Raw genomic sequence first — 26758 nt, forward strand, 5'->3', positions numbered from 1 at the left:
CCTGCTCCATCTCTCTCTCAGTTTGGGGGTCCTTGGCCGTTGAAGACCCCTGGTTTACAGTCATTTCGGTAAAAACTCATTTAAAGCAGCGTACGAGGAGTCTAAATATCATGTGTTTGGAGGATTGCTATATTGTGCTGGCTGACTTCACATTTTCAAGCTGCAGTTGGCTTGTCTGAGGGTCGATCTCTGCAGTGCAACCGGCTTGTCTAATCACGGAGAAGCAGCCGCTGTAGAGAGCAGCCAGAGCTCGAGGGGCTGACGCAGCTTCTCTGAGACATTCGGGGCCCCCTCCGCCCTTCCCTCGCTGTAGGCCACTAGCTGGTTATTCATCAAGATGCCCCGGATAGAGTAACCGTCGCGTTAACTCACAGGCAGCAGGAACGAATCTAATCGCCATTATCTGACCCATTTTAGCATCAGGTTAGTGCTCCATTTTGCCATCCATTAGGGAGACAAGTCCACCCTCGGGGGCAGAGCTTGGGCTTTATAAGAGCCAAAAAAGCAGAAGGAGCGAGGGAGGAGGAGGAGGAGGAGGAGGGAAAAAGAAAAGAAAGCAGAACAAAAAAGTGATAGTCGCGGGGATGGATGGCCACACTTCAAAGGCAGCGGAGAAGGCTAAAGTGATGTGGGAGTGGAGGCAGCAGGGTTGGACGGTACATCAGGGACATCAGAGTGAACATGACTGTGCAGGCCCGCTCCGGTTTATCTACAGCCCGTGTTTGCATGCGCCGCTCGCCAAATAAAAAGCTCTCAGTGCCAAAGATAAACCATCGGCCTCCTCGCAGCTCAGTCATGAAGACACCGTCAAACTGGAGTCAAAACATCCATCTGATGTGTCATGTTTGTTATCTGAAATGTAGCGCTGCTCAATAAAAGCCAATAAATCATTACAGGTTGTTATGCAGCGTGTGTTTAATCAGCAGTTCGATGGGGCACCTCTTCTCCACCACGGTAAGAGCTATATCAAAATCTTGAATAATCTCCTGGGACTGTACGGGAGGTTGCATACAGACACAGGATGCCAAAGTCAAAATTTAGAGTGGCACAGTTTCTTTTCCTCAAAGAGGTGAAAGGTCAGGGGAGGTTCTCCATCTCACAGCTCCATGTCAGAGTCAGGATGAGATCCGAGCCCTCGTTCGACTCCAGGTCTGTCCTTTGGTGAGAAAATGATGTTTCCACCTCTTCAGGGTTTCCCCATGAAAAGTCCCTCCATCCTCTTCACTTCCTCAGCTTGGCCGAGAGCTTCAGCCTCACCTCCCTCAGGTAGACTCGGCTCAGGTCCTCGCCGGCCTCTCGGGCGATCCGTGCCACCGTCTGGCCGGCTGTGCCGATCACCATCTTCTACAGAAACACAAGGAACACAGCGACGTCAGGCTCCTAAGACCTGAAACATCATCTCATTTTTACACAAGAACCCGATTAAACAAATGAGACAAATGTCATTGGTGATTTGATCATTGAGGAAAATGATCCATATTCCATATATGTGAGTTATAAAAGGATGTGAACCTCCAGGGTTAGCAGGCGAAATTCTGTCAAATTTATGTTTAGTCGATGGGAGGATAATGAGTCGCGAGTGGGCGCCTTGTTTTAGTCAAAGAACCGGCTCTGGGCTTCACAACATGTTTGTTGAAATGTATCGTGGTGCAAACAGAGGAGATTGACCAGAAGGGCAAGAACGGAAAAATGTTTTGAGGGCAGGTGAGACCAAAATATAACTTATTTTGGTTCAAAAAAGAAGCATTAAGTTTAAAGAAAGAGAAGCACTACATTAGCCCATCTGTAAAACATGGCGGTGGTAGTATCATGGTCTGAGCCTGGTTTGCTGCATCTGAACCAGGATAACTAGTCATGAACTGAATCTGAAGAGAAAGTAGGTCATGCAGCCAGAAAACAACCCAAAGCACACAAATCATTCCACCAAACAACGCTTAAAAAAAGAATAACGTCAATGTTGACTGATCAACATCAAGCACAAACGTTTCGTTTAGGAGACGTTCACGGCCGATCCTGAAAGCAAAGGTTCACACACTTTTGTCTCTTACAGATATCTAATATCGACTCCTTTTCCTCAATTTATAAATGATCAAGTAAAATATTTGAGTCTCATTTGTTTAATGGGGTTCTCTTTATCTTTAAGGAATGCAGGCTTAAAGGTCAATGTCCAAATGTTGTCATTATATAAACAGATAAAACACCAAAGGATATTAGAAAGTTAACTTTAAGATGGAGAGACTTATCAGTGATGGCCATTATGGCTCTGCTCCCTGTTACCATGAACTATGTGAGACTGTGTTCATCCTGTGTGACTACAGCACAAGAAGAACTCGGCGAAGATGAGGCATTTTTGATTGAAAGATTTTAGTCCGTTGCACGTTTTCTTATATTGATAATTCAGTTGAAAAGAAACTCTAAACATTCAGTCGGTGTATTTGACCTCGGGTTCTGTGGGAGCCTCGTGTTTCATCTTAAAGTTCACACTGAACTCTCAAACTCAAAGACAGGGAGATCTATTCAAAGAGAGGCCAACAACACAGCTTTCACAGCTTTGTGTCAGCAACTATTCATTAAACTGGATGAGATTCGGTGTGTGCTGGTCCGCCATTGATGGGAGCTCCACTGATGCACATTTTCTGGGAGTTCTTCCTGCGCTGAAGCAAAAAAACGCTAAATGAGGGTCTGAGTACTTCTGCTTGGAGCTCGCCGGCCTTGAAACATTTCAGCAGCACGGATGTAGCTTCAAATATTCTTTGTCATGAAATATGGATGGTTCAGAAAGGCTGCTTAAATATTTACGAGTTAAAAACACCAGGAAAAGGGAATGTGGGGGAAGTGGAGGAGGAGGAGGAGGAGGAGGAGGAGGAGGAGGGCGAGTAAGTATGAAGAGCCATCAGAGAAGCTACAGGTGTCGGTAATAGAGGGAAAGGTTCAACTTCCTTCAGTCACGTGCAGCCTCGAGCCCTGAACCCTGAACCAGACACTCGTACTTCCAGTTGAGTTCTTTTTTTATGAAGTAGTTTGTTAGCTGTCCTGGTTCTGACTCTCTGAGACTTTTTGAAATTGTTTTGAACGTTGGCACATAAACATTTATAAGCTGACGTACTGAAATCCCATAAATTCTCCCCATATTAAATGAATGCTAGATGAATCCAGATTACGTTATAGACTACTAGAGTACTTTATTCTACTTCTTACACCAAAATTAAACAGTGTTTCAGCAGCCGAGTTACATAAATTTTTTTTTTTTTTAAATCGATGAAACTTCAATAAAAAAATAAAAAAGCCAAACAGGACGAAGAGGCTAAAGTCAAGCTAGTAGCGTGGCAAGTTGGTCGAAAAATAAAGATAAATCTAAGTTTGACCTGATGATGTCACTCGTTAAAAGGTGAAGGGATCACCAAAGTGATCAGCTGTCAGCTGAACCTAATGACTGTAAACAGAAGAAACATTTCTAACAAACAGCTCGAGATACATTATGTTTACGTTGAAATCAAAGTTCAGTTTTTGGACACAAACTAAATAAATACTTTACAGGACAAGTGATAAAAAGACAGAGATCTGTCAGAGCACTTACCATGTGAGTTTCTTTCTTGATGTAAAGTTTCACAGAAATGTTGAGCTCACCGTTTTCTCCATCTTGCCAGAGTTCAATAGACTGAAAAACAAACAACATTTTAAATGTTAGAAAATGTTCTCTTTTCTAGAAAAGACAATAAATAGTTCAAATGAATGGAAGTGGAAGGAAAGCAGATGTTTTTGGATATCTGGGGGTTAAAGGTCACACGTTTGGCACTCTTCTGGTGTTTTATTTCGTTTTTTAAAAGTATATTTTTGTGGTTTAAGGCACTAAAAACCATCTCAATGTAATTTTACGTCTTCTATCTGCAGCTCTACGGGAACAGACTGTTTTGTGTCTGTCTCTTTAAGGAGCATTGGTATTAATGACCCTCTCTTCTGATTGGCTGACTGTACTGAGTGACCTCTTTTGTGTTGCAGCTTGCGAGCTCGACAGTGACAGCTCTGAGGGTGGACATATGACGTCAGCATGAGTTTGTGACATCACAAACTTACCAAAGTCTAAACAGCTCTGTAGACGAATACGAACTCGTGAAAAGTGTTTCGACACGTTCATGGGATTTATATAGTAGCTACACCTGCTTCATAATTAAATAGAAACAGAAATCATAATTTATAATTTATACAAAATGGAACTTTTACATTTTTTTTATTATAACTTCAAGCACTAATAATAACTAATCAATACCACAGTCCTCTCTGACTGGCTACTTTAATTCTACATCTGTGAATGGAGGAATATTACAGGAGAAATAAATAAATACAAACGTGATCAATAACGCAGAGAAAAATGTTGATCATTTGAAATGAAGTGGACAAAATGACCCTCAGAGATTCATCCAAAAAGTACGAGTGAAGCAGGCGAGGCTGCGGCCAGCGGCTGCATTAAAAGCACACGTCAGCACGTAGCGAGCACGAAGGGCTTTAAATGGGCCACCGAGTCGCTGCAGCGAGATGTGACGGCCGCAGTCAGTTTGCTGTCAGCCGATCATCACATGTGACTTCATGAGCTGCCAGCAGACCTGTGTCATTGAGTAGGGCACTTCCTGGGGCAGATACTCCAGCAGCTTCTCCCTGATGATGTTGTTGCAGACGTCCTCCGGACTCTGGTCGGTCAGGACCTCGCTGTGGTACCGCCACGATCCCGGCTTCGCCGCAACCATGAAGTAGTTCTACAAGAGCAGAAAACAGCAAGTGTTTGTCAGAGTAAAAATGAATGAATAAGGAGAAACGTAACCTTATATTTAATACATATATGACGTCTTGATTTGTCTTCATTCATTAGTTTTGTTGTTAATTATCAGTTTAGCGTTCAGTGATATTTTTTGTCAGATTACGTTTTCAGACATTTTTTTAAGCCTCGAAGATGGAGGCCTAATATTTTCATGTTGCCTGTTCTAGTCTCATGAACACGATAAGTCAGGAACACTTTGAGGGAATTTCTTCTAATTGGGCACGAATGTTCACTTTGACCGGAGGATAAAGTGATTCAATTTTGGTGGTCAAAGGTCAAAGGTCACGGTGACCTCAAAAAACACACTTCTGGTCATAACTCAAGCATTCACATGCTAATTATGGCAAAAATTCACACAATCATACCTAACAGGATAAAATAATTGCATTTAGTATACAAAAGGTCAAAGGTCAACGTCATTCTGCGATATCACTTTTCGGGCCGCACAATTGAACACCGTAACTCAGGAACAGAAAGGGAGATTCAGATTTTAAATCCAAATTTCTTCATAGTCTTCACAACATATATTACATGAGTCTGGACAAACGAGGATGGAAACTGCCACCTGATTGGTTGGCTGAGGTACACAAACTTGAGGCAGTAATTCTTGTCTGAATGGTGTTACGACAGACATTTTGAATGTTGTTTTTTCTGTGAACTTTTACCTTCAGCGTCTCCACGTCAGTGCTGTCCGCTGCGGACAGCATGAAGATGTCCTTGAAGTGAGGCCAGCCCTGCTGTCCTCTCAGCACTTTTAGCTGCTCTTTGCTCAGCACAGAGTTCGGCTCAGCGCTGTCCTCAGCTGCTGCATCTTCCTCGCCGAGCAATAACTCAGGATCCCTCTCTGGCCTCTTTTCGGCCCACGGAGGCTTGATCACCGGCCTGACCCGCATCCTGCGTCCGTTCACGATCCCACACGTCAAGTGGGCGGTGACATCCAGCAGCCTGTCTTTAGCCTTCACCAGGTCCACCTTAAACAAAGAAGAGCGTTAGAGGAGACAGTTGAAAGACTAGATAGGAGCTCAAACATTGAGCTGAATGTTTTGGGAAGTGTTCAAGAAAAGGCCGGCTCTGATTTATATTTTCTTATTGTCAACAAATCTCATGAAAAGACTAAAAACAACAATTAAGTAATCATCAAGTATCGTCTGTGGAGTTAATGCCTGACGCAGGTTATTGCTGCCCAGAAAAATAAATAAAAACACTCCCGTTTATTCTGACTCACTTTCACTCACACCAGCTGCTGTAAATACTGTTATAGACTGTAAATGTATTCACTGCTGCAGCAACTGACTATCAACCCATGTCTGAAAGCCGTCGCAAACCAACGCACTGTTTCTCCCCGTTCGAGCAACATTTGGTGAACAATACAGCGCTCCAGCTGTTTCACAAATGACTTTGACCTTTTTAAAAATCAAGCTTAATGTTCGTGATCTAGTTTTTAAGATTTGCACATGCAGAAGGAGTCAGCGGGCTTCAGGCTGAGAGCAACAGATTGGGTTTGGGGAGTTGGACACTACTGCGGGACAGACTTCAGGTATTTTCATAGGATTTATTGACGATGCCAAAGATATTGAATGCAGGCAGCCTTTTCCTCTAACTTCAGTGATAATACAGTTAGGATGTTGCAAGTGCAGGCAGTGTTTTTAACACACTGTGATCGGACAACAATCTTCTGCAGACATTTCTAACAAATGTCTAACAGGAGGTTTCAATATGAGGTCATCACACAAGAAATATCTACAGCAGCATTTCTGTACAGTGTTTGTTGGCGAGCTCACTGCCTCGTTCTTTCTGTTGATGTGAATGATGCTGGATGACCAGCGTAACCATGTTTATCGGGAAAGAATACCTTATTGAGGACCAGGACTGTTGGGATATCGGGGTGCTGGGCCAGGCACTTCAGCACCTCGAAGTCCAGCCTGCTGCACATCCATCTGTCTGCCACATCCACCATGACGACCACTGGAAACAGACACAGAAAACTCAGCACCGCACTCCACTGTGAACATTAAATCATCACAAAGCAACAAAAATAAAACTGCAGCTCAGGTTCACTTAATAAAACAGAGAGTCCTACTGAGGTCAGCTTCCTTGACGGTGTTCCAGGGATCCACAAGCAAAGACTTCTCCAGCTGGTGTCTGTGAAGACACAGACTCCGTTCATCAGTTCAATTAAACCACACAGAGATTACAGACTTTCAATAATACCAAATATCTGCATAAGAAAGGCACCTTTTGGCCTTTGATGGGGTGGTGAGACCAGGAGTGTCCAGTAAAATCTACAAAACAATGCACACATTTATTGACATACTGTAGGCGTTTGGCTTTTGAGAATCATTATTCTATTATAAGAGAAGTGAAAAGCTCTTACGATCTGAGTGTCCTGCTCCGTTAGGACGCCGAGTGCACGAGACCGTGTAGTGTGGACTTTCTTGGACACAGCAAAGACCTTTCAGAAATAATCATTGATTTAAATTAATGAGCACCATCTCCTCAGTAAGACCGACACATTAGAGCATGCAGGTTCAAAAGAGAGACAAAGACCTTTCTGCCAAGGAGCTGATTGGACAACGTGGACTTCCCGGCATTTGGGGCACCGATTATGGCCACTTTTAAAAGCTTTGAGTTCTCAGGCTGATCTGGATGTCTCAGTAACAAAGACAGATGTTCACCTGAAAAGACACACAAATAATTATTAAACAAAAAGTGTGACGTCAGTAACAGATAGAGCTCAAACATCAGATTGGTCATCAGGGTGACATGTGCCGTTTGTGGGGAAAAGGCCGGTGCACAACGACCAGACAAGCTTTTAGATGGAGATCTCTGAGTCAGCGGTCTGGTGGTTACCGCTGTCGGGTGGAACGGAGGCTGGAGGCCGACAGACGCCGACGTCCGCCTCGGCTGCTTTTCCTTTTGTCAGTCTGCTGAGAAACGCCTCTGATGTAATAAAACAAGCAGGAGTGACGATAACTCCGTTCCTCCCTCCTCGGCCGCAGGAAGCATTTCCTGTAGAGACACCGACACCTCCATCACTTCACTGCCAGCACGGCTGTAAGGCAACAACTGACTGATTACAGTAACTTGGACGTAAATATGATATATGACAAGTATAATGATACATTTAGATGTTCCCTGTCAAAAAAACTTATTCCAACTGAGTAGTCTTTTGGAGGTCACGTAAACTTATCTATAAGCGTTTTACACAGTTTTAACCAAAACAAATATGACCGTTAGTGATTCATGATTTTAAAGACTTTTAACTCGGCTCTGAAAATGCATTGAAGTTATTTGTTGTTAAAAGAGAAACACTGAACAACAACAACAGAGCCTTTTTATCAACAAGAAAACTCCTTTCACACAACATTTAATGAAAGCCAGTGAAGCTTGATTATTATTGTTCTCGATATCAGTGATTCCACCTACTGCTGAAACAATTAATTGATCGGTTACCAAAAAATTATCAATAATTTTGATTAAACATTTATCCAAAAGTAATGTCAAGTTTTTGCAGGATTTTCATACGTGAGGATCTGATGAATTTAAGCCATTAATATCAAATAGAGCTCAGGTTCGGCTGCTGATTGGACGACACGAGCAATTTGAAGACATTTGGTTTCTGCTGCACTGTGATGGACAGGTGACTACTTTTGTTTGATCAATTACAAAATACAATTACTCCATCACCATATTTGAAAAGAGTGCATCGATATTTGTCTCCTGCCATTTCTCAGTGACGGTAGGAAAGTTCTTCTCATAGCTCCTCTTTAAATCACTCATCTGGACCAGGATTGGCTTTCAAACTAGTTGTGATGTCACAAAATGATGCTGCGACATCCAGGCCTTAAACTCAGATTCCAGGTGAGGGCAGAGAAACGGTGCTCCTTCAGCAGATAGATGGAAAACAGCTTTCTGGTGTTGAACTCACCTGCGAAGCAGGTAAAATAACCCTAATTTGAAGGTTTGTCATTGAGGAGGGGGAGTGTACCGTTTCTTCCCATTTTGAATTCATCCCATCTTTTTTTTTTTAATAAATACCACGTGAGTCTATGTTCTTAAAATGAAGTGATTAATTAAATGAAATGACCCGTATTAAAGCCGTTTTCGGGACTCACCGGCTGCTGAGAGGAACCGTGACGCACTTTCCTGCCGGGTCGACCCGACGAGGCGCGTGCGGAGGACGGCGGAGTCTCTGACCGCGCGAGCACACACCCTGAGAGCCATTGAGCTCCGACGCGGACAGCTGCTTGGTTTCAGCAGACGAAAAGGTTTTTATCGTTGGAGAGGTGAGCCGCTTGTTTACATTCACGTTGTCTACAGGGCGAAACCATGTTGCTTTGACCAAAGAGAAGCAGCTTCCGCTCTGAAGAGCTTCTGTAAACATGTTTGCGTGGAAGCTACAGCGCCTCCTACCGACCGCTGTGTCAACTGCAAACTGTCACTTCAGCGTAGACCCCTCTGAGAGTGGCGGTCCTGGTACCTGAGTATTTCCATGTGATGCCACTTTATACTTCCACTCCTCTACATTTCAGAGGAAAATATTCTACTTTCTACTCCACTACATTTATTTGAGAGCTTTAGTCACGTTTCAGATGAAAATCTGACAAAATTGATAATAGAACAAGCTTTAAAAAAATACAATTTGCAGTTACAGATTAAACCAGTGGTTTCCAGCCTGTTTGGTTTTTAAGCAGTGTGTAGTAAGGCCACATTTCAGATGTCTATGAGTTCTTAACAGCTCCACCAAACAGGGATTTTCCCACTAAACTTGTCATATGGTTTGATTTCAATAAATGTTCAAATGATCCAAGAAAAAAAGTGAACAAAAATAGAACAGTTTATAAAACTGGATAAAAAGTAGTTCAAACGAGTTCCACCTGCAGCATTTACAACAGTAACATGCTGTTTATTCACCGATGCTTCAGCATTAATAATGTAATGATGTCATATATAATATAAGTCAGACAGATCAAAGCAATTCTTTTATACTTTAATACTTTTTGCTGCTAAAAGGATCCCTATGTGTTGATTTTTATTGCAGGACTTTGATTTGTAATGGAATAGTTGTACACTGCTGTATTAGTGCTTATAATTGAGTAAATAATCTGAGTACTTCTTCCACAATTGGAGACAGTATGTGCATGTACAGTATGTTGATGATACTGTATGTTTTGATATTTAACTACACCAGTGAATCAATAAAGCCAGTTGAAAAAACACGACTTCCTGAATCAAAGCAGGCAGTTCATGTTCTAAGTGACCACAAGATGATTGCGTAAGAGCACGGCACCACGGAAACAAACAAATACGGGCCATGGAAAGAGATGGCAGATAATTCAGTTTACTGGAACTGTGAGTATGAAGAGAGGGAATCATTGAAGCAAGCGCGGCTGTTCTGCAGACCTCCAAACCGTTTCCACATGTAAAATATTGACATGGTTATTTTACGTGTACATTCATACATAAAGTAACTCAATGAAATAAGAGTGGTGTGTCATTTTGCAGCAAACCCTCTGTAACTCCCAGGACCCCCAGGGCCCCAGCTTGGGAAGCACCTGTCTACAGGAGGTAGGACATTCGGAGGCTAAAATCAGCCGACAGCGACTCCAAATCAGCTCATCACAATGCACAAACACATCTGCCGACATGAGCAACTCGCAGTTTAAAATGGATGACTGAGCTCAAAGGATCTTTTGACGGGGGTGATATTCTCTAGATTACTTTGTGAGGGATGCTGCGCCTCTAACCACAAACTAGACTGCACTGCACAGACTTTTTCTCTCCCTCTTGTCCCCTGAGTACACAGAACAGAGCTTATCCCCGAGGGTGCTTGAAGCACAGTTGTGACAATGTTGTTGAGGATATATCGAGCGTCTGTGTTTAAAGCAATATGCCGAGCTGAGAAAAACACGATGCGCTGTCATACTGACTCCCTGCAACTCTTCAATCCTAATTCACCATGACAAGCTGATAGAATAACTTGATAACCATGACGTCTGTAAGGTTAATCATCAGACTGAAAGGACACCGTTTGCATATTGATTGATTACTGTAACATGTTGTTTTCATTCTGTATGGCAGAGCCAGGCAGAGCAGATGTCTCCCCATAGTCCATCAAACACGCCGGCTGTTTGTTAGTCCTCGAGGACTTGCTCAGGGCGGAACAAACACCTCCACTAGGGGAGGATGATGAAGGATATCAGGTAGCTCACAATCTGTCATCATCTAACTCTAAAAGCTCAGCAGCAATGAAGGGGCAACAAAAATGGAGCTTTTAGCAGACACTTACTGCCGAATTCCAATTGAACCAGAAACCAAAAGGATATTTGAGGATGTGTAATGTTTGAACTTTCTCTCTATCTGCTTCTCTCCCACTCTCTCTCACTCTCAAATTCATTCAAGGCCTTTTCTCCCTCCGGGCTTTCCTCACATGGCCACTTCACGTGGGAGTGTATCAGAGTTCTTTCTATGACTGCATTAACTTTGGCCTTCAGAAAGAGCTCTCTCTCTCTCTCTCTTCTCTCTCTCTCTCTCTCTCTCTCTCTCTCTTAAAAAAAGACAAAAAGGCTTCGCCTGCAGACCATTTAATCATAAGCTGTAGCCCACTTTGCTGTTTGAAGTGCACTTGCCAATGAGATTCAGCATGGTGTGATGGAAAACCTCTCTGCTGCTGCAATTCAGCGTGCTGTTGATTCCTAATCAATCTTGTTTTCTGTAATTCAGTGATGACACCGTGCATTGACAGGGAACAGGTCAAATGTGCCTGAATATGCAGGATTTCTCTGCAGCTGAAGCAGGTGGTGTCAGACACAGACTCTCTGCCACACCTCTCCGGTTGATCTACTAACGACACTAGCTGGGATTAGACATGCAGCTTAATGAGGAGACCTCGCTGCTCATGACGAATAACAAAGTTCATGGAATTATAAGCACAAGCCATGAGGCTTGTCGACAGGGAGCAGAGGTGGGGGAAAGAAAACAATCTGTCAGCGCGTCAGAGCATCCATCACTCTATCACCGCTGATTGCAGTGAGAGGCGTGATGCTGCACAGCCGGCTGACTGTCTCCGAGAAAGCCGCTCCTGAACTTTATCACGCTGAGAACTCCAGCACAGATAGGCTATTTGTAAAAGGATCCCACAGATTAATGAATGGATGGATGAATTTCCACGAGATAAATGAGAGAGCAGTGAGATTTAAGTGTTACATTTTTATGTGACGCCCTCAAGGTCCCCCCAAGGTCCCTCGATTCAGCAATCACTGCTCCGTGCGTCCTTGCTGTTTTTTAAAAGAAGTGATTTAGCTTCCAAACTACCCATATAGGTCACACTGATGCTCTGATTGTACAATCTCCCTCCCAGTGGGGAAGATAAAGGGGAGGAAAAAAAACTTTTTATTCATTCGAGACTTGCAATCGATGGGACTTGTCTGTGAAGTGGATCAATAATGCCTCCCTTTGAAATCATCAATCACGTCGGTGGTGAATTTAAAAAGCGTAATTAGGAACAGCGTTCTAAAACATCCTGTATTGACGTCTTCTTTGGTATGGAGAAAGACACCATTCTGCATCATTAACTTTGTATTATTGCCTGATGGAGCCTGCTGCTGCTACTTCCCCACCTGCTGAACTCAGAGCGCTGTGTTTGATTGGGCTTTCACACCAAATTCTTCTCTCTTTCACTTGCTGATGGGGGAAGTGAAGCTTGCAGGCCTAAATTGGCTGAAGTATTGTAATAAACCCGGTCTGTGCTGGAACCCAGGTCATGGAGTTGTCCTCCACAACGCTGCAGAAATGTTTGTCGGGCCGAACGTGTGTAATTTTCTCTCTAATCATCTTATTTGATTACTTTTGTGCTGGTTCAAACATGAAATGACACATTCTCAAGCCTTCCCGTAACTCACCACAATCTGCAGTGTTGTCCATCTGTCTCGCTCTGGTAATAAAACGGTATCAATACTGTGGAGAGGGCAGGTGGGCGCTTGTAATGGAGTAATTTATTTTAGTTGTCACAGAAATATAAGTCTTTGATTAGGGAGCTATACACATCAGGCTGCACAAATAGAACCTTTCATCAAATCACAAAGCATGTGACACTATTGACCAGGAGTCCTTTTACTGGGTTTTATCTTTAGCAACAAGATTCACAATACAAGAGCACAATGATGCAAAATGCAAAGGTGATGCAGCTCAAGGCGAATCTTGCACCAGTGTAGCCGAGGAGTATTCGGCCAGTGAAGATGTTCATGTAAGAAATAATGACTCATCTTTGTAAAATGACAAACTGTGTTAGAGATTTGTAACATCCTCACCACACTGGGTGCTTTTCCACACTGGGTGCTTACTATTTACAATAGTAAGTAAATAATGTAGCATAGATATTTTAATCACTTAAATTTCAACAAGAGAATCACATGTATATCATGTCTATTTTCTTTAAAAAAAAAAAAAAAAAAAAACCATACAAATATCAAAACAATCAGAAGTATACTTAAACACATTTAGACATTTATAGGATAACGGACTATAACTTTGTTATGATAAAACTAAATGTAAATTTTTCCCCCATTATCCAGAAAACATTTCTCTGGGGGACATCTTGCCTCACAAAGTCATTTTGATCTCTACAAACTTGGTATTTATGCATAAGATTAACTCTGCTTTATACTCTTACCCTCATTGCAACATAAATGTTCCATAACACATACCGATGCTCTGTGTTTTATATTGATTTTAGGACAATTAATTTCAAATAAACACACAGTTGGAAATTAGTAAAAAATAAAATACCATTGATATTTTAATTACTAATACTGTAAAGGGGAAAAAAATGCAGGAGGGACCAAATTATTAAAATGATGTCAATATTTGGATTATTTTCAGTGTTTTCAAATTGATAAAACAATAATTGAGATTTAATTTTGATTTGAACAAACCCGTTATTAGGCCTACGAAATGCAAATGATGTCAAAACAATTAGCTAGTTATCATTTAAAAATGAAAGTAATTAATTTTTTACTGTTGTTGTTTTGTACATGCACATATAGCCTACATCCATAAAATGAAACAGGGGCTTATTTTGTACTGGGTATTAGATGAATACACCTCAAAAATCACTCCATGTAATTTCCTCCCTCATCCATCACCTAGTGGTTAGGAGTGGTATTGCAGGGGGCCGTCTTCCACTTACAAGTACCCCCTAAAAAAGTCCAAGGTAAAACTTGAATAAATTAGTGTATACAAACACATATACACTTCATGAAAAGGTTTGATGAGTATGGAATTTATGGGAATCTTTTCACTTTCGGAATAATATATTGCAGGTATTATACTATGGGATTATTATTATTTGAGTCCATAACGTCTAAAATGGACTTTAAAATGATACCTGGTCAATGTAACTACTTTATTTTGGATAGTCTAAGCAGTCCAATAATCAAATAATATGTCCTCCCATGTATAATATCAATCTTCAAAAAACATTTTAGTGACTATAGCTGTTTGATAAATGTACTGCAATCGAAGGTAGAATATTTGCCTCAAAAAATATAGGCTATGTATAGTGAAGTTAAAGAACAATTCAATATAAATACCCAGTTTAAGTGCATGAGATTTGTACCTCCATTAACCAACTTGATATGTTAAATTACTTTCCACCGCTGGTCACATTACATGCAAAGCCTGAACATCATAACACCCCAGCAAGTCATTATTATTACTTTCTTTATTTTATTATTATTGACAGATACAGGAGATCATTCCTGCCGACTGCAATAAGACTGTACAATAACTCACCTCTGGCAAAATCCATCACACAACAACAACACTGTTGTCTGTGTTTCTTGGTTGTTTGTATATAATATATATAGATATATACTGTCCTGTATATACTGTGCATTTTATATTTAATATTTGTTACTGCTATTTTACTGCTATTTTATTGCTTTCTATTATTTTGTTATTATCTTATTGCTTCCTGTATGCTGCTGTAGCGAAAAAATGTCCCCTCGGGGATTAATAAAGTAACTACCTAACCTAACCTTTTTTTGGTTTGTTTGTATATAATATATATAGATATATAATGTACTGTATATACTGTGCATTTTATATTTTATATTTTTTTACTGCTATTTACTGCTATTTTATTGCTTTTCTATTATTCTATTCTATTCTATTCTATTCTATTATTTTATTCTATTATTTCTATTATTATCTTATTGCTTCTGTATGCTGCTGTCGCGAAAAAATTTCCCCTCGGGGATTAATAAAGTAACTACCTAACCTAACCTAACCTAACCTAACCTAACCTAACCTAACCTAACCTAACCTAACCTAACCTAACCTAACCTAAACCTAACCTATTTATCTTTGCCAAAACAGCCTGTTTACCAAACCCCACGAAAGACCAACTAATAGCAGTTAATCCAGACCTGTACATGCATTTTTGATACAGAATCTATTTCGTGTTATTTCTCTAATTTCACCGTGAACTTGACGAACAAATACTCGTCTGTCCAATCGCGTCGCGCGCCGACTGTCCCTTTAAAAACCGCTGCGGCGTCCTGCGCGGCGCGCGGCGCGGTCCGGAGCGGTCCCGGCTACCGCGCATGCGCCGGAAGTCGCTGCCGCAGACAGCAGCAGTGATTCGGCAGCGCAGGGCAACGGGAGGAAAATCTGTCCGGTTTAAACCATGGCGACGCACTAAACGATGCCTTTCGCAGAGGTAAACGGAGAGTAAGTAGCTGTATCTTTGTAACACGCCCGCTGCCCGACGCTGGCTTGACGTCCTCTCTCATTTGTGGCGTGAATATGAGAAAAGGCTTTGAGAGGAGGCAACAATGGGACGGAGTGTGTGTCAGCCTCCCGGCTAGGTTAGCTAGCCGGGAGGCTGGGCAGTCAGCTGGCACACTCCCTGGGGACAGCTACTCCACCGGCCACCTGGGTTGTGAGGATACCCAGTGGGGAAACCAGCGCCGACGGCTTTACTGGCTCTCGCAAGCCGTACTATTTAATTCAGGCACAGCGGGAGCCTTAAATTAGTGTTGAAAGCTGCTGTTAACTACGAAACTGGGCTCGTGTTGGAGAGCTGGTTAGCTCGTTGTATTTTGAAACGTGACAACAGCCAGTGAGGATGAAGCTCGGGTCTATTTGCCTACCAAATGAGTGTCAGGATTATGTCTTCCTAAAGGTGAGGTAGGTCGTTTATCCCCCTCCACCTCCTCCACCTCCTCCAGTGACTTCTCCTCCCTGGAAGAAGCCGGCTGTGGAGGAAGTTGGAGGTGCGGTTATTTTCCAGTATTTGCGGCTGTCAAAGTGTGCCATAGCTGTCGCTAAGTTGTCCCCCATCCGATGCAGTCATCGGGACATGCGTCCGCATTTAGAGAGCCCGAGTTGTCTTCTCTCGGTGTGCAGATGTTGTGAGCGCCGCCGGCTCCTCTTGCAGCGGAAAGTGTCCCCACCTGCCAAAGCAAGTGTTAAAGGTGATAACAAAAGGTTGACGTCACCGGGCTCATCCTGATCCTGCCGCACCACCTCGACCGCTGAGGAGGAGGAGGAGGAGGAGCAGGAGTAGTTTCAAGGGAGGAGAGCAGCTTTTTGCTGTAATGGTTCGTGTCTGGAAGGAATAAGGTCTGTCTCTGATCAGATTTCGGGTATCCTAAGGGCGCACTTAACTAATGGGATCCTATCGATGTTTCTCCCCCCGCGAGCCTGATCTTTACACGGAGGAATGTGAGCGTTGCCGCCGCCTGTCCGTGTTGTCTTTGGCTGCTCCGACACCGGCTTTACTGTCGTAATCGCTCTCTAATGTCATGGAGCCTGACGGATGTGATTAAAAAAAAAGAATTAAAAAAAAAAAAAAAAAAAAAAAGCATACCGCAGAATAAAGCAACTCCTCTGTGACCGACGGACGATGGAAGTTCTGGGGTTTTACCCTGCGCATGGTAAGACCAGAAAAACTGTGAAATGTAGTGGAGAAATGTCAAGAGATTAAAAAAAAAAAAAAAAAACTATTTAGTCTACATTTGCATGACCAATTTTGGAAGTTATGTAAAAAGCCTTGATCTTTTCTTTACCATAACGTAGATGGGACTGTTCAGTTGATGGCAGCAGGGAGGATGTGCTCAGGGCTATCCATGTGCTTACTCAAACAACAGCCTGACATTACTTGCCCAAAAGTGCATTTTTGCAATCCAGCTTTCTTCCCCTGCATTTTCCAAAGAGCAGATAATTACATTTCAGACCCTGTTGTCTGGGAAACTCAGGCCCCTAGACTTTCTGCAATTATCGTGTAGAAGGAACCCTCTTTGCATTGGGGTGCTATGTTTCCCAGCACAATGAAGATTAATTAGGTCTTTGCAACAAATTACTATACGGCCTCTCCCCATCTGTAAAAAAGCAGTTCACCTCTAATGACAGCAGCCTGATGGATAGCGAGAAATGAGACTAAAGTGCTTCTCAGGGATGCAACCAATCTCTTCCAATACATACAACTTAGTGTTTAACGTAGATGCTTGATTTAGGTGGAAGTGAATTTCTGTGCGTGCTCCTTGAACATGTGCTTCCTTCTATTTAAGTCTAAAAATGTTGCGCGTGTGTTTGCGCTTCGTTAAAAAATAAATAAGAGAAGGCAGCTGATCAGTCCAAATGTCAGGAGCAGCCAGTTCATTAGTTCGTGTCACGCCGGTCAGCAGCATTGTAGAAAATTACAGCGTTCCACCAAATTGAAATACCACTTGAATGTATGTGTTAATTAGATCTCTGCGTGGCTTTTCAAAGTGTCTCTCCTCCTCTGCCCCTGAGTCATGTGCTGACTCTTTGACCCGTCACTGCAAATCCACAGTCTTTGACAGAGAAGACAGTTTGCCTCGTCTGTTTTTTTTCCCCCTCAGCCAGTCTAATATATTTGAACGTATTGATCTACATTGTGGCCCGAGGAGGGTCATTTCCTCTAAGATACTTGTGCGGCATGTTGGTTTACAGTCGACTGTAGATGACGTTAAACTATTGCAGGAAAAAAAAAAAAAACGTATTGTAGAGAACAGACACACCTACGTGTTAAACATTACTGGAGTGGAAGCTTTAAAGTAGAGTAGTGAGTGGAGTACACTGTGACTGTAATGCACACCTACACAGTCTTCTATCTAGACACTATTCTTACTGTGTCAAACTTTCTTCTGGTAATCCAGTGGCAAAGCAGATGTTCATAAGTGATGACTGGCTTCACAGAGCTGAATCAATCATCAGCGCCTTCCACTGAAGCCCGGATGCTTTTGAGATGCAGGAGGTTCTCCACGTGACTGCCAAACCATCCGATTCCCAACATTAGGCTTGTCTCAGACAGCCGTAATAAGAGGATAACATCAAAGCTCTGCTTTATTTCTCTGAAACTTCAGACCAAGACTATGAATAACAGATCACAAGGTACAAAGAGTGAACCAGAGAACTTGAGCAGCTTTTATGTTTCAGCTGTTGTTGGGATTCACAGGGAGCTCATTAAAATACATTGATTAGTAACAGTCCTGATTGTGTGATAGTTGACTGTGAAATCGCTCGGCTAACCGACATATTTCTGATGCGATGATTTTCTGTGCTGGAATGAGCCACTTGGCTGATGCTCATTTTGGTTTATTCAAAGCCAGTGATTTGATGTCGCATTTTAGAGACGCTACTTGAATTGGAAATGTGTAACCGCGTGCTCTCCCCAACGCAATACATTTGTTCCTTTCATATTCCAGCAGGGGCCTCTGTATGTTAAATCTCTCGCAGGTGTTGTCAGTGAAATTTGATGTGCATAGAGGCTTTTTTTTAAATTTTCCTCACCTGATCGTTTTAGATGAGCGACATTTGTTGAATAAAATCCATTTGCTAAATGAGGCTGCCCCCCCGGTCTCGGGCAGCAGCGCAGAGAATTCCCAGGTACCAATGATCTGCCAGCCGGCTGCACCTTTCAGTCCTCCAGTCACCGGTGCAGCTGTCAGGCCGCACTCACCCACTCTGCCACGCACCACTTAGAGGAACTCTGTCTGAGGCCACCCGGTGTCTTCTGGGCCGTCTGAGTCTGGTTTCAGACGGGGAACAGATGTTTGGTTGCTTTTGTGCGAGTGGGCTTAGTCAGGACACTCAATGTGAGGGTCAAACGCAGGTCAGGCTCTGAGTAGAGCGCTGTGGCCACATGATACATCCAGATCAGGTGTTTCGGACACGATGGGCAACTTCTGGATACCTCAGAGAGCCCGGACCGACCTGCAGGGCCGAGGCTGAGGGTCAGCTGTTACATGCTTTTCCATTTGGTTCATGTGGGTTGTTTTATTTTATGCGCTATGACTGCAGGCTCGATTTGAAGATACACTTTGTCTTTGTTTTGTGTTCTTCGTTACTTTTTTTTTTTTTTTTCCTGTTTATAGATTTGCATGTTAGCCAGTAGGTCCAATTAGGGCCAAAAGCCCTGCTCCTGCTGGGTAGTTTGAGTAATCAGCAAACCTGAGGCCTTAAACCGGGGAGTGACGCTCCAAACATCAGCACCAAAGGGCTTTCTGAAATTGTTATGTCTTCTGCTTGAGGGCAATCATGGAAGAATCTCAGCCTCCCGGTGACATTCGCTGCAGTAACAGCAGCAGCAGGATGAACAGGACTCGGTCTGTAGGACAGCATCTGTGTGATCACGCCTGTCAGAGGCCCTGCAGATGACAGGCTTGTTTATCCACCTCTATCTCACAGGAACAGCAGAAGAGCAGGGTAGATACCGTTGTCTGGTTATGGCACCAGATAAGGTCGCCTCAATCGAATCACCGCCCCCTCACCGACACTCTCCACCCCCAAAACCGAGCACTCGGTAATGAGAGGTTGCCATGCGAGTCCCATATCGCTCTTAAGTAATCCTAATAGATGCCATTAGCATGTCCGTAGTTATTGCAGCAGTTTTCCAATGTCCATGCCAACTGAACATATCGGGGCATCATTAGCCACCAACGGAGAGGCTCCGTGTCCGACCCGGTCTGCGGGGTCGTGAAGAATGCCACAACAAAGCAGCAGTAAAGCTGTAGGGGATATCAAGTGAGAGGGGACAGAGGGAGAGGGAGCTCAAAGTGTCATAGTTGGCGCAGACATTAGATAAGGCTAAGCTACGAGAGGATTAGAGAGGGAGGAGATGTAAAATGCTGTCGGCTAATTGGGCTTCATTTTTAATATTTCAGAGGGTTCATTAGAGACTAAATTGGTGAAGTATTTCAGCTCTGTCTGTAGTCTGGGAGCCTTTTTGGGACAAGCCTCGCAGCCTGAATCACAGCGGATCATTCCAGGGTCCAGTCATCGAACACAAGGTACACTGTTGTATTACGATTCTGTAAAATATGACATGCTTTGATTGCATACTTGTCCTATAACCAAAAGCTGAGTTGACTTGCATTCTGTCTCGCAATAAGATCGATGGACGTCTGTGTATTTTATTATTCAAAGCTTTTCATTTTCTTATCAAGAGAAAGGCAAAGGGTGTAGGGTGTCGTACAGTTATCTGCTCCTAGATGACAAAGCCGTCGGAGCTCGAAGGCTCGATCCGTGCTGGTCTGAGTCGTGAAGATGTGGCGAGGCGAGCGTTCGGCGCGGGGCGCTTTGCGCTTTGCCATAACCCTCCTCGGTTTGTCGTGGGTTACGCCACTTCTCCGGGCCTCAGTGTGTGGGTGTGTTTTCTCTGTGTGCGTGCAGCGCGCCGGAGAGAGCGAGCGAGCGGCGCTGAGAATGGGGTCCTTTATAACCTCCTAACCCTCTGGTCCTGTTTGCAGCCATTGTTGGCCACAGTGAATGGTATCTCCGTGCCTTGAAAAGTAACCAGATGACATTCTTCCTGTTGTTCAAAAGGGCCCGGGGTTCTGTTGTGAAGAGCAGCTGAAAGGATAGGCTAAGACTGTGACCTTCAGAGGCTAATCTCTGGCATGTCATTCAGTGCCTTCTTTGAAGCAAATGCAGAGCTTTTCTCCCTGATAGCGACGTACCGATTCAAACAAGCCTGAAATTCCTCTTAAGGTTTTCAACAGTTACACCCTTGAAAAACAGTCACATTTTTCTTCATTGAAGCTCCTCTGTACAAAAACCCGGAGGATGTTTTTTAGCAGCTGAACTGAATCGTTATTCCAGACAGGCAGTGTGTCTGACACCTACATTGTCCAAACAGTCTCTCCAGCCTGTGACTGAGCCCTCTGTACACAGACCTGTGGCATCAGCAGCCCCTCTGTACCGCCTGCTGAAATACCGCCGCTGCTGTGAAAGCAGCGGGGATGAAATGCACTTAGTGAGACAGTAAACATCGGCGCAGCTCTCAAACGAGCTTACGTTGTTTATGTCTCCTCCACTCTGGTGTATTTGCTGCCTTCAGCTGGCTGCGTTTCCTGGAATGTGCAGAGATGCAGTTGTTGCTCTGTGGGGGGATGTTGGCTGTAATCACAGTTCATAGTTCAAGTCTGGAGTCGGACTCAACTGAGCAACTATCAGACAGGAGTCGCATTATTCTCCTCGGTGAAAAGACCACACTTGAAACCACCGGTTTTGTGCAGCCGGATGATCTTTACGGCATTTTATAATGCAACTATTGTACAAACAAGATTTTTCAAGTCTTTTTTCTTTTCTCTTGTTCATCAAGAGGTTTAAACTTTGAACCACAACTATTACATTTCTGACAACACTTAAAGAGCAGCAGCCTTCAAATCATAATACAGAGTTGTTGAATGATGATATTTGATCGAATGTCGTGATTCTCAAACCCCTCTCAACCGGATGCTTTTACTTCGCTGGCTTTACCATAAATGTGTTCAATGGGATTTGCTTTTCAGTCCAACACACTGCGCTGGCATTGAGCTTTCTTTGTGCTCGTCTAAATGATCTCTGAGAGCAGGTCGGAGAATTACGTTTTTTCCTGTGCTTCCTGTCGCTGCGCTGTGCCACCTGTATGGGGTTAAGATTGGGGTCAGACCTCTTGCAGGAGCCTCTTCTCTGAGGCCCTCCCACCCCTTTTTCTTTTTTTTTTTCATGGGCTGCTTGTGTTTGGGGAACTGACATGGAAAAATAAAAGCTGTCTGGTTTTTCAGGGGCCTCTTTTGTCAGACATCTTTCAACAGTAAATGATTGGCATATCTCCTGCCATTTCCCCCTTTTGTTTGCAGCCCGTTGAGTCGGAGAGCAAATAATGAAATTGACCATTATGTCTGCCGTGTTTGCAGCCCGCCTGCGTCCATGTGCCCGCACAAAAAAGGCGAGGTTGTTTACAAAGGAAGCGTTGGATAAGAAAAGGAAAATGTCAACTTTTATCATGCTACTGCACAACCATTTTGCATTAAGTCAGAAAATATCCCCTGAAGTAGTGTAACATCCGCAGAATGTGATTGAGATAGAGACGGGGGAGACGGGGGGAGAGGTAGGGGGGAGGAGGGGCAAAGGAAGAAGGGTGGGCCATGATTTGAAAAGCCATACTTGAAAGTGCTCGCGTGTAAAGAGTCCTGAGGCAGGTCATGTTGCTGTGTGACAGAGAAGCATTCGTCTTGCCGTGGATCTGACGTCCCAGGGTCTCGTTGCGAGGGTTTGCCTGCGCTGCGTGTCGGCTTTCTGTAATTAATAGCCAGTAGCCCCCTCAACCCATCAAGGGACCAGGTGCTGCTCAGATCTGCTCTGGCACGGGGAGACGGCAGATAGGCCGGTTGTGGGTTTCACTGCAATTGGGATAAAACTCGCAGATATCACCGACATCTTTCTCGCTGTACGCAACTCGGCCAACTGTGTACATGTAAACACACGGTCCCAGACCCAAAACAAAGAGATGAATTTTAATGGTGCGCAGCTGATGGATGGCTTGTTGGTAAAGGATGTGGTTCATTTAGTCCACTTTGTGTCAAGCACCATTGTACTCGTGTCCTGTGCTGTTTAGCAGGGCTCGCGGCCCTGACAGATTGCCATCCCGATGGGGAGATTTACCCAGCCAGCACTGCCAATGGCACTGACACCATCATTAGGCTTTGATCAGCTGCAGTCTGCAAGGGGAAGAAGAGAGAGTAATATTCTTGATCTAATTACTAGGAGACATTTCAGGCAGCGTAATGTGTGATTTAACCTCTTGTCAGAGGCTATAAAAGGAAGCTGGGTTAATCTTCCTGGCAACCTCTTTTCCGCGCAGGGGAGAGTGCCTTTAACTTTCCTTTTCCCATGAAGCTTGGAAAAAAAAAACACATCACGCGTTGTATGCTAACGCACCGCTGCTGGCTTTCCACTTGAAATCTCTAAAGGCAAAAGTTCTCTGACCTTTTGAATGTTAGCAACAGCTGGTTCGCAGGAACACATGTGCTCTGTGCATTTGGAGAATCGCAAGTAGAACAAAAAAGCTGTCCTTTCGACTTCTGTATGCTTCCTCCAAATGGATTGTTTTGCAGTGCCCTTTGTTTCTCTCTCTCTCTCTCTCTCTCTCTGTCGTTCTTTCTCTCCCTCACCATCACCACCCACGCACTGCAGCACCATGAGTGCAGGGGACTTGATTGAACAAATAGATTGTAAGTGGAATCGAGGGGTTTGGGTTAATCAGTCAAACATAGTTAAACAATTCTTTGGACATGAAGGGATTAGTCTTGCCTGCGTTGAGCTCATCAGAGCCCATTCTCCCTGGTGCTGGCTGAGCTTTTAGGGCCAAGGGCCACGGCCTCTCTGGCTCCACGGAGAACCACACACGCACCCCTCAGCATGCTCCGCTGCCTCTGAATGCCCCTCCACTCTCCTTCCCCTTTGTTGCAGAGCACAATTGGAATGATGGATTAGCAAATTAAATGCAGATCTTTCTATTCATGGCCATTCCGGCTCAGAGTCTCATTCACTGGATCTATCACAAACCTACTTTAAAATGGTTACCAGGTTCACCGCATGTCCTCTCATTCCTTCACAAACGTCTCTCTTCTACCCTCAAACATGGCCTGAAAATAACCGAGTCCACTGACTGTTTCCCAACATAAAGCCTCTCGGTATCTTGTTTTTACAGGATGACTTCCTGTACATTTTCTTCTCCCTCTCTCCCTCCCTTTTTTTTTTTTTTTTTTTACTGAGTGCTGATCACAGTGATAGGAAGCGGCCCTGATCCGATGATGTGTTGGCAGAAGCAGAGTGCACAGCTGCAGCCAGCCTGAGCCTGCTCTAAATTAACTGTCACTGTCTCCTCCACGTTCCTGAGAGCAGAGCACCGACCCTGCTGGCCCCCACATACAAATTAAACCTTTTCCTCCTATTTTGCATTTGAATGTGTTCGATTATTTGTCCCCAGTCATTAATATAACTAGTAGTACTACTAGTACTATTCGTTACGTGTGATTTCGTACTTTGTTTACCTCTTCTTTAATCATAGCCCTTAGTTGTGTCTGGCTAAGCTAGCTTTGAATTTTAATATAATTTTAATTTAAAATTTTAATATCAAGGAAAAAAAAGGCTCCTGTTACGTACAAAACCTCCGACAGACATGCTGCTCTTATGTTGAAACTACTTGTTTGTTAAAGAATAAAAGAAATCTCACAAATAAACACTTATTCTTTGTATTGTTACACAGTTGAAGAATTTGTGATACATTTCATGAAGTTCCTTTTGGTCAGCATTATAATTTCTTTGTTGTCCAGCTTTGTATGTTCAACATCAGTTAGTTATCTTCCCGTTTTCTGTTCAGTGCAGCCGAGGTTTAATTCTTTTGAAGCTGAGTTTTTGAGGCCAGGTTTTTTTTTTTTGTCTTTTTTTTTTTTGGTCTGTTTACCACCCAGCAGATAACCCAGTCCCTCACTATCTCCTGCTCCCTCTGCCCCTCAGTCCCTCCTCCAGTGCAGCGTGGGGGGTGGATTGCTGTGCTCTGTAGAGACCCCAATTAGCAGGACTAGCGGGCCTGCTGAAGGTCACTCCCAGAGCTTTGGTGTGAGAAACAACAAGGAGGGCAGGGCCAGACAGGAGTAGCTCCAACAGCGCCGAGACTCTCAGCTGGACCCAGGAGTCCTCTCGTAAGAAGTACACTTTCCTAACCTCAACAGCAGTTTGCATATTCTCTGTTTTTACTTTGCACAGTGTTGGCAAAAAGTGGCTGAGTTTTTTGCTAAAGGTCAAGTGTTCTCGGCGGATTGTCATAGTATACTGTGACCATATCTGAGAGATCCATTTGTCATTAGCTCCAAAGTCCCCTACTTCATCAGCCCGTGTCTGGTGTCGGCTATCTCGGCCTGATTGATGGCTCTGTCCTTATTGCAGGGAACCAGGGTCGATGGCAAAAAATTTGCTGCTGGGTGCATTAATGCTGTATTCAATGGCATAGACCTTTTGAGCATGCCTCATCAGTCTTGAATCATTGGATGGCCACAGGAGATATGTATGAGCGGACACGATGCAAGAAAGCAAGAGGGCGACAGGAAAAGGAGTTTTTATCAGCCCTGTTAACTCTATTATGACTTTATCTCAGTGCTGCAGGCCAGAAGAGGATATTGAATATTTAAAGTTAAGCTATAAATGTTCAGAAGTAGCCCAAACACACTCTAATGTTGTTACTGTTGGAAAAAAAATTCATTCAAGATCACAGGTCTACAGCAGCCAACTAAACCACAGTTAAATCTAGTCCTGGGTTTTCTAACAAATTATCTATATTCTGTTACTTTATATAAATCCAGTATCGATGCCAGACCAAACTTATAAGATAAACTCCTTTTGAGAAATGATCCCGGTATTAACACACCCAAATTTATTTAGTAAATAGATGGCTTTATTTGGGATTGTTTGCAGTCATTGCATCTTAATAGGTGCAGACCTCTGGTTAATGTTAAAACTATTGAAACAGCCTTTAACCAATCAGCATCGACCATCATTTTACACGTTTTGCGCCAAAACTCACCAAGATGTTGTACCACAGTACTTCAGCCAATTTGAGCAGCGTGCAACACAAAATGCAAATTGAATTCAGCTTTCGAAGGACGCTCACAGCTCATGGCGATACATCATCATTGCATCTTTTTCTCTACATTTTAAGCATTGTCTTGCTCCAGCTTTTTGCATCTCTTCTCCTAGCTCTACCTTTGCCACCATTGTTGGAGCTATATTTAAAAACATACACTTGTCTTCAACATCATAGCTCTTAGCCACCCATACTGGCCTGTCCTTTAGAGTGGCTGAGCGAACCCTCACGAGAACACCGTTTCCAGACTGTAATCACAGCAAAGACTGCAGCAGTGAGTAATAGACGTAACAGCCCGGTGCTTTAGAAATACGGGTTTTTCTGCAAAACACGTTTTTGCCTTAAATAATAGAAATCACAAACGTTACATTTTGTCAGGGGGACAGGAAAGGTTTCATTTCCAAAACAAAACCTCATAAAATGGGCGAAATTGTTTTTTAATCAGGAACTATTTCATCACAGAAAATAACAAATCTAACCAGACAGGCTCGACAGTTTTTAAAACTCAGCTGCACAATAAACCCATTTTGGCCTGGACCATAAAATAATGAGTTGAATACCCCTCTGTAGTCAGGCATTTAATAATCATAAAACACTGCTGCGGTTGTTATGTGACATTTGGCTTTTTTGCTTTGGTATTGTAGTGATTGTTTTTGTATATCAAACCAGTACCTGTGTAGGAGTAAAAACTCCGGTGCCATGACAACACCAGCACACACCAACAGTGTGTGTCGGCTCACAGTGAGACGGGCGGACAGACGGAGGGCCCTGTGAGCCTGGGAGGGCCAGATGTTCCCATGCAGACACAGAGGTGAGATGTTTGCCATGCCGAGCCTGTGTTTGCCCGGCTCTCCACAGAGTCCCCGCCTGGCTGCCCGGTTCCCCCTGAGCTGTTGTCTGCTGGGGGAAGAGCTGGGGGGCGGAGAGGCGCTCGCATATACACAGGAGATGAAGGAGAGACAGCAAATGTCTTGTGTGTCGCCAGGGGCAAAAGGAACATGTCTCATGCA

The 26758-nt window shown here is 43.6% G+C and overlaps 2 protein-coding genes across 5 annotated transcripts in view; one reads left to right on the plus strand and one right to left on the minus strand.

Moving 5' to 3' along the window:
• Positions 1 to 890: 890 nt before the first annotated feature.
• On the minus strand, positions 891 to 9144 carry eral1 (Era-like 12S mitochondrial rRNA chaperone 1). Its single transcript, XM_069700705.1, has 11 exons — positions 8929 to 9144; positions 7664 to 7822; positions 7361 to 7488; positions 7188 to 7265; positions 7049 to 7095; positions 6894 to 6955; positions 6666 to 6778; positions 5479 to 5784; positions 4602 to 4751; positions 3578 to 3658; positions 891 to 1344 (listed from the first exon to the last, which is right to left on the minus strand). Exons 1-11 carry the CDS (start codon positions 9035 to 9037, stop codon positions 1222 to 1224), a joined length of 1356 nt encoding a protein of 451 aa, XP_069556806.1. The 5' UTR covers positions 9038 to 9144; the 3' UTR covers positions 891 to 1221.
• Positions 9145 to 10351: 1207 nt separating this feature from the next.
• fam222ba (family with sequence similarity 222 member Ba) overlaps positions 10352 to 26758 on the plus strand; it is a 32445-nt gene continuing 16038 nt past the window's right edge. Inside the window, exon 1 of one of the 4 annotated variants that reach the window (XM_069700687.1) lies at positions 10352 to 10381. The gene's annotated coding sequence lies outside the window, so the exon portion shown is untranslated. Of the gene's footprint in view, positions 10382 to 15415; positions 16753 to 26758 lie in introns of those variants that run through there. The other 3 variants (XM_069700683.1, XM_069700684.1, XM_069700685.1) reach the window with 3 other exon arrangements.

The sequence above is a fragment of the Brachyistius frenatus genome, unplaced genomic scaffold, assembly GCF_029030835.1.
Source record: "Brachyistius frenatus isolate BFR_SWC_R1_liver_20210118 unplaced genomic scaffold, ASM2903083v1 Contig_34, whole genome shotgun sequence".
Taxonomy (NCBI): Eukaryota; Metazoa; Chordata; class Actinopteri; family Embiotocidae; genus Brachyistius; species Brachyistius frenatus.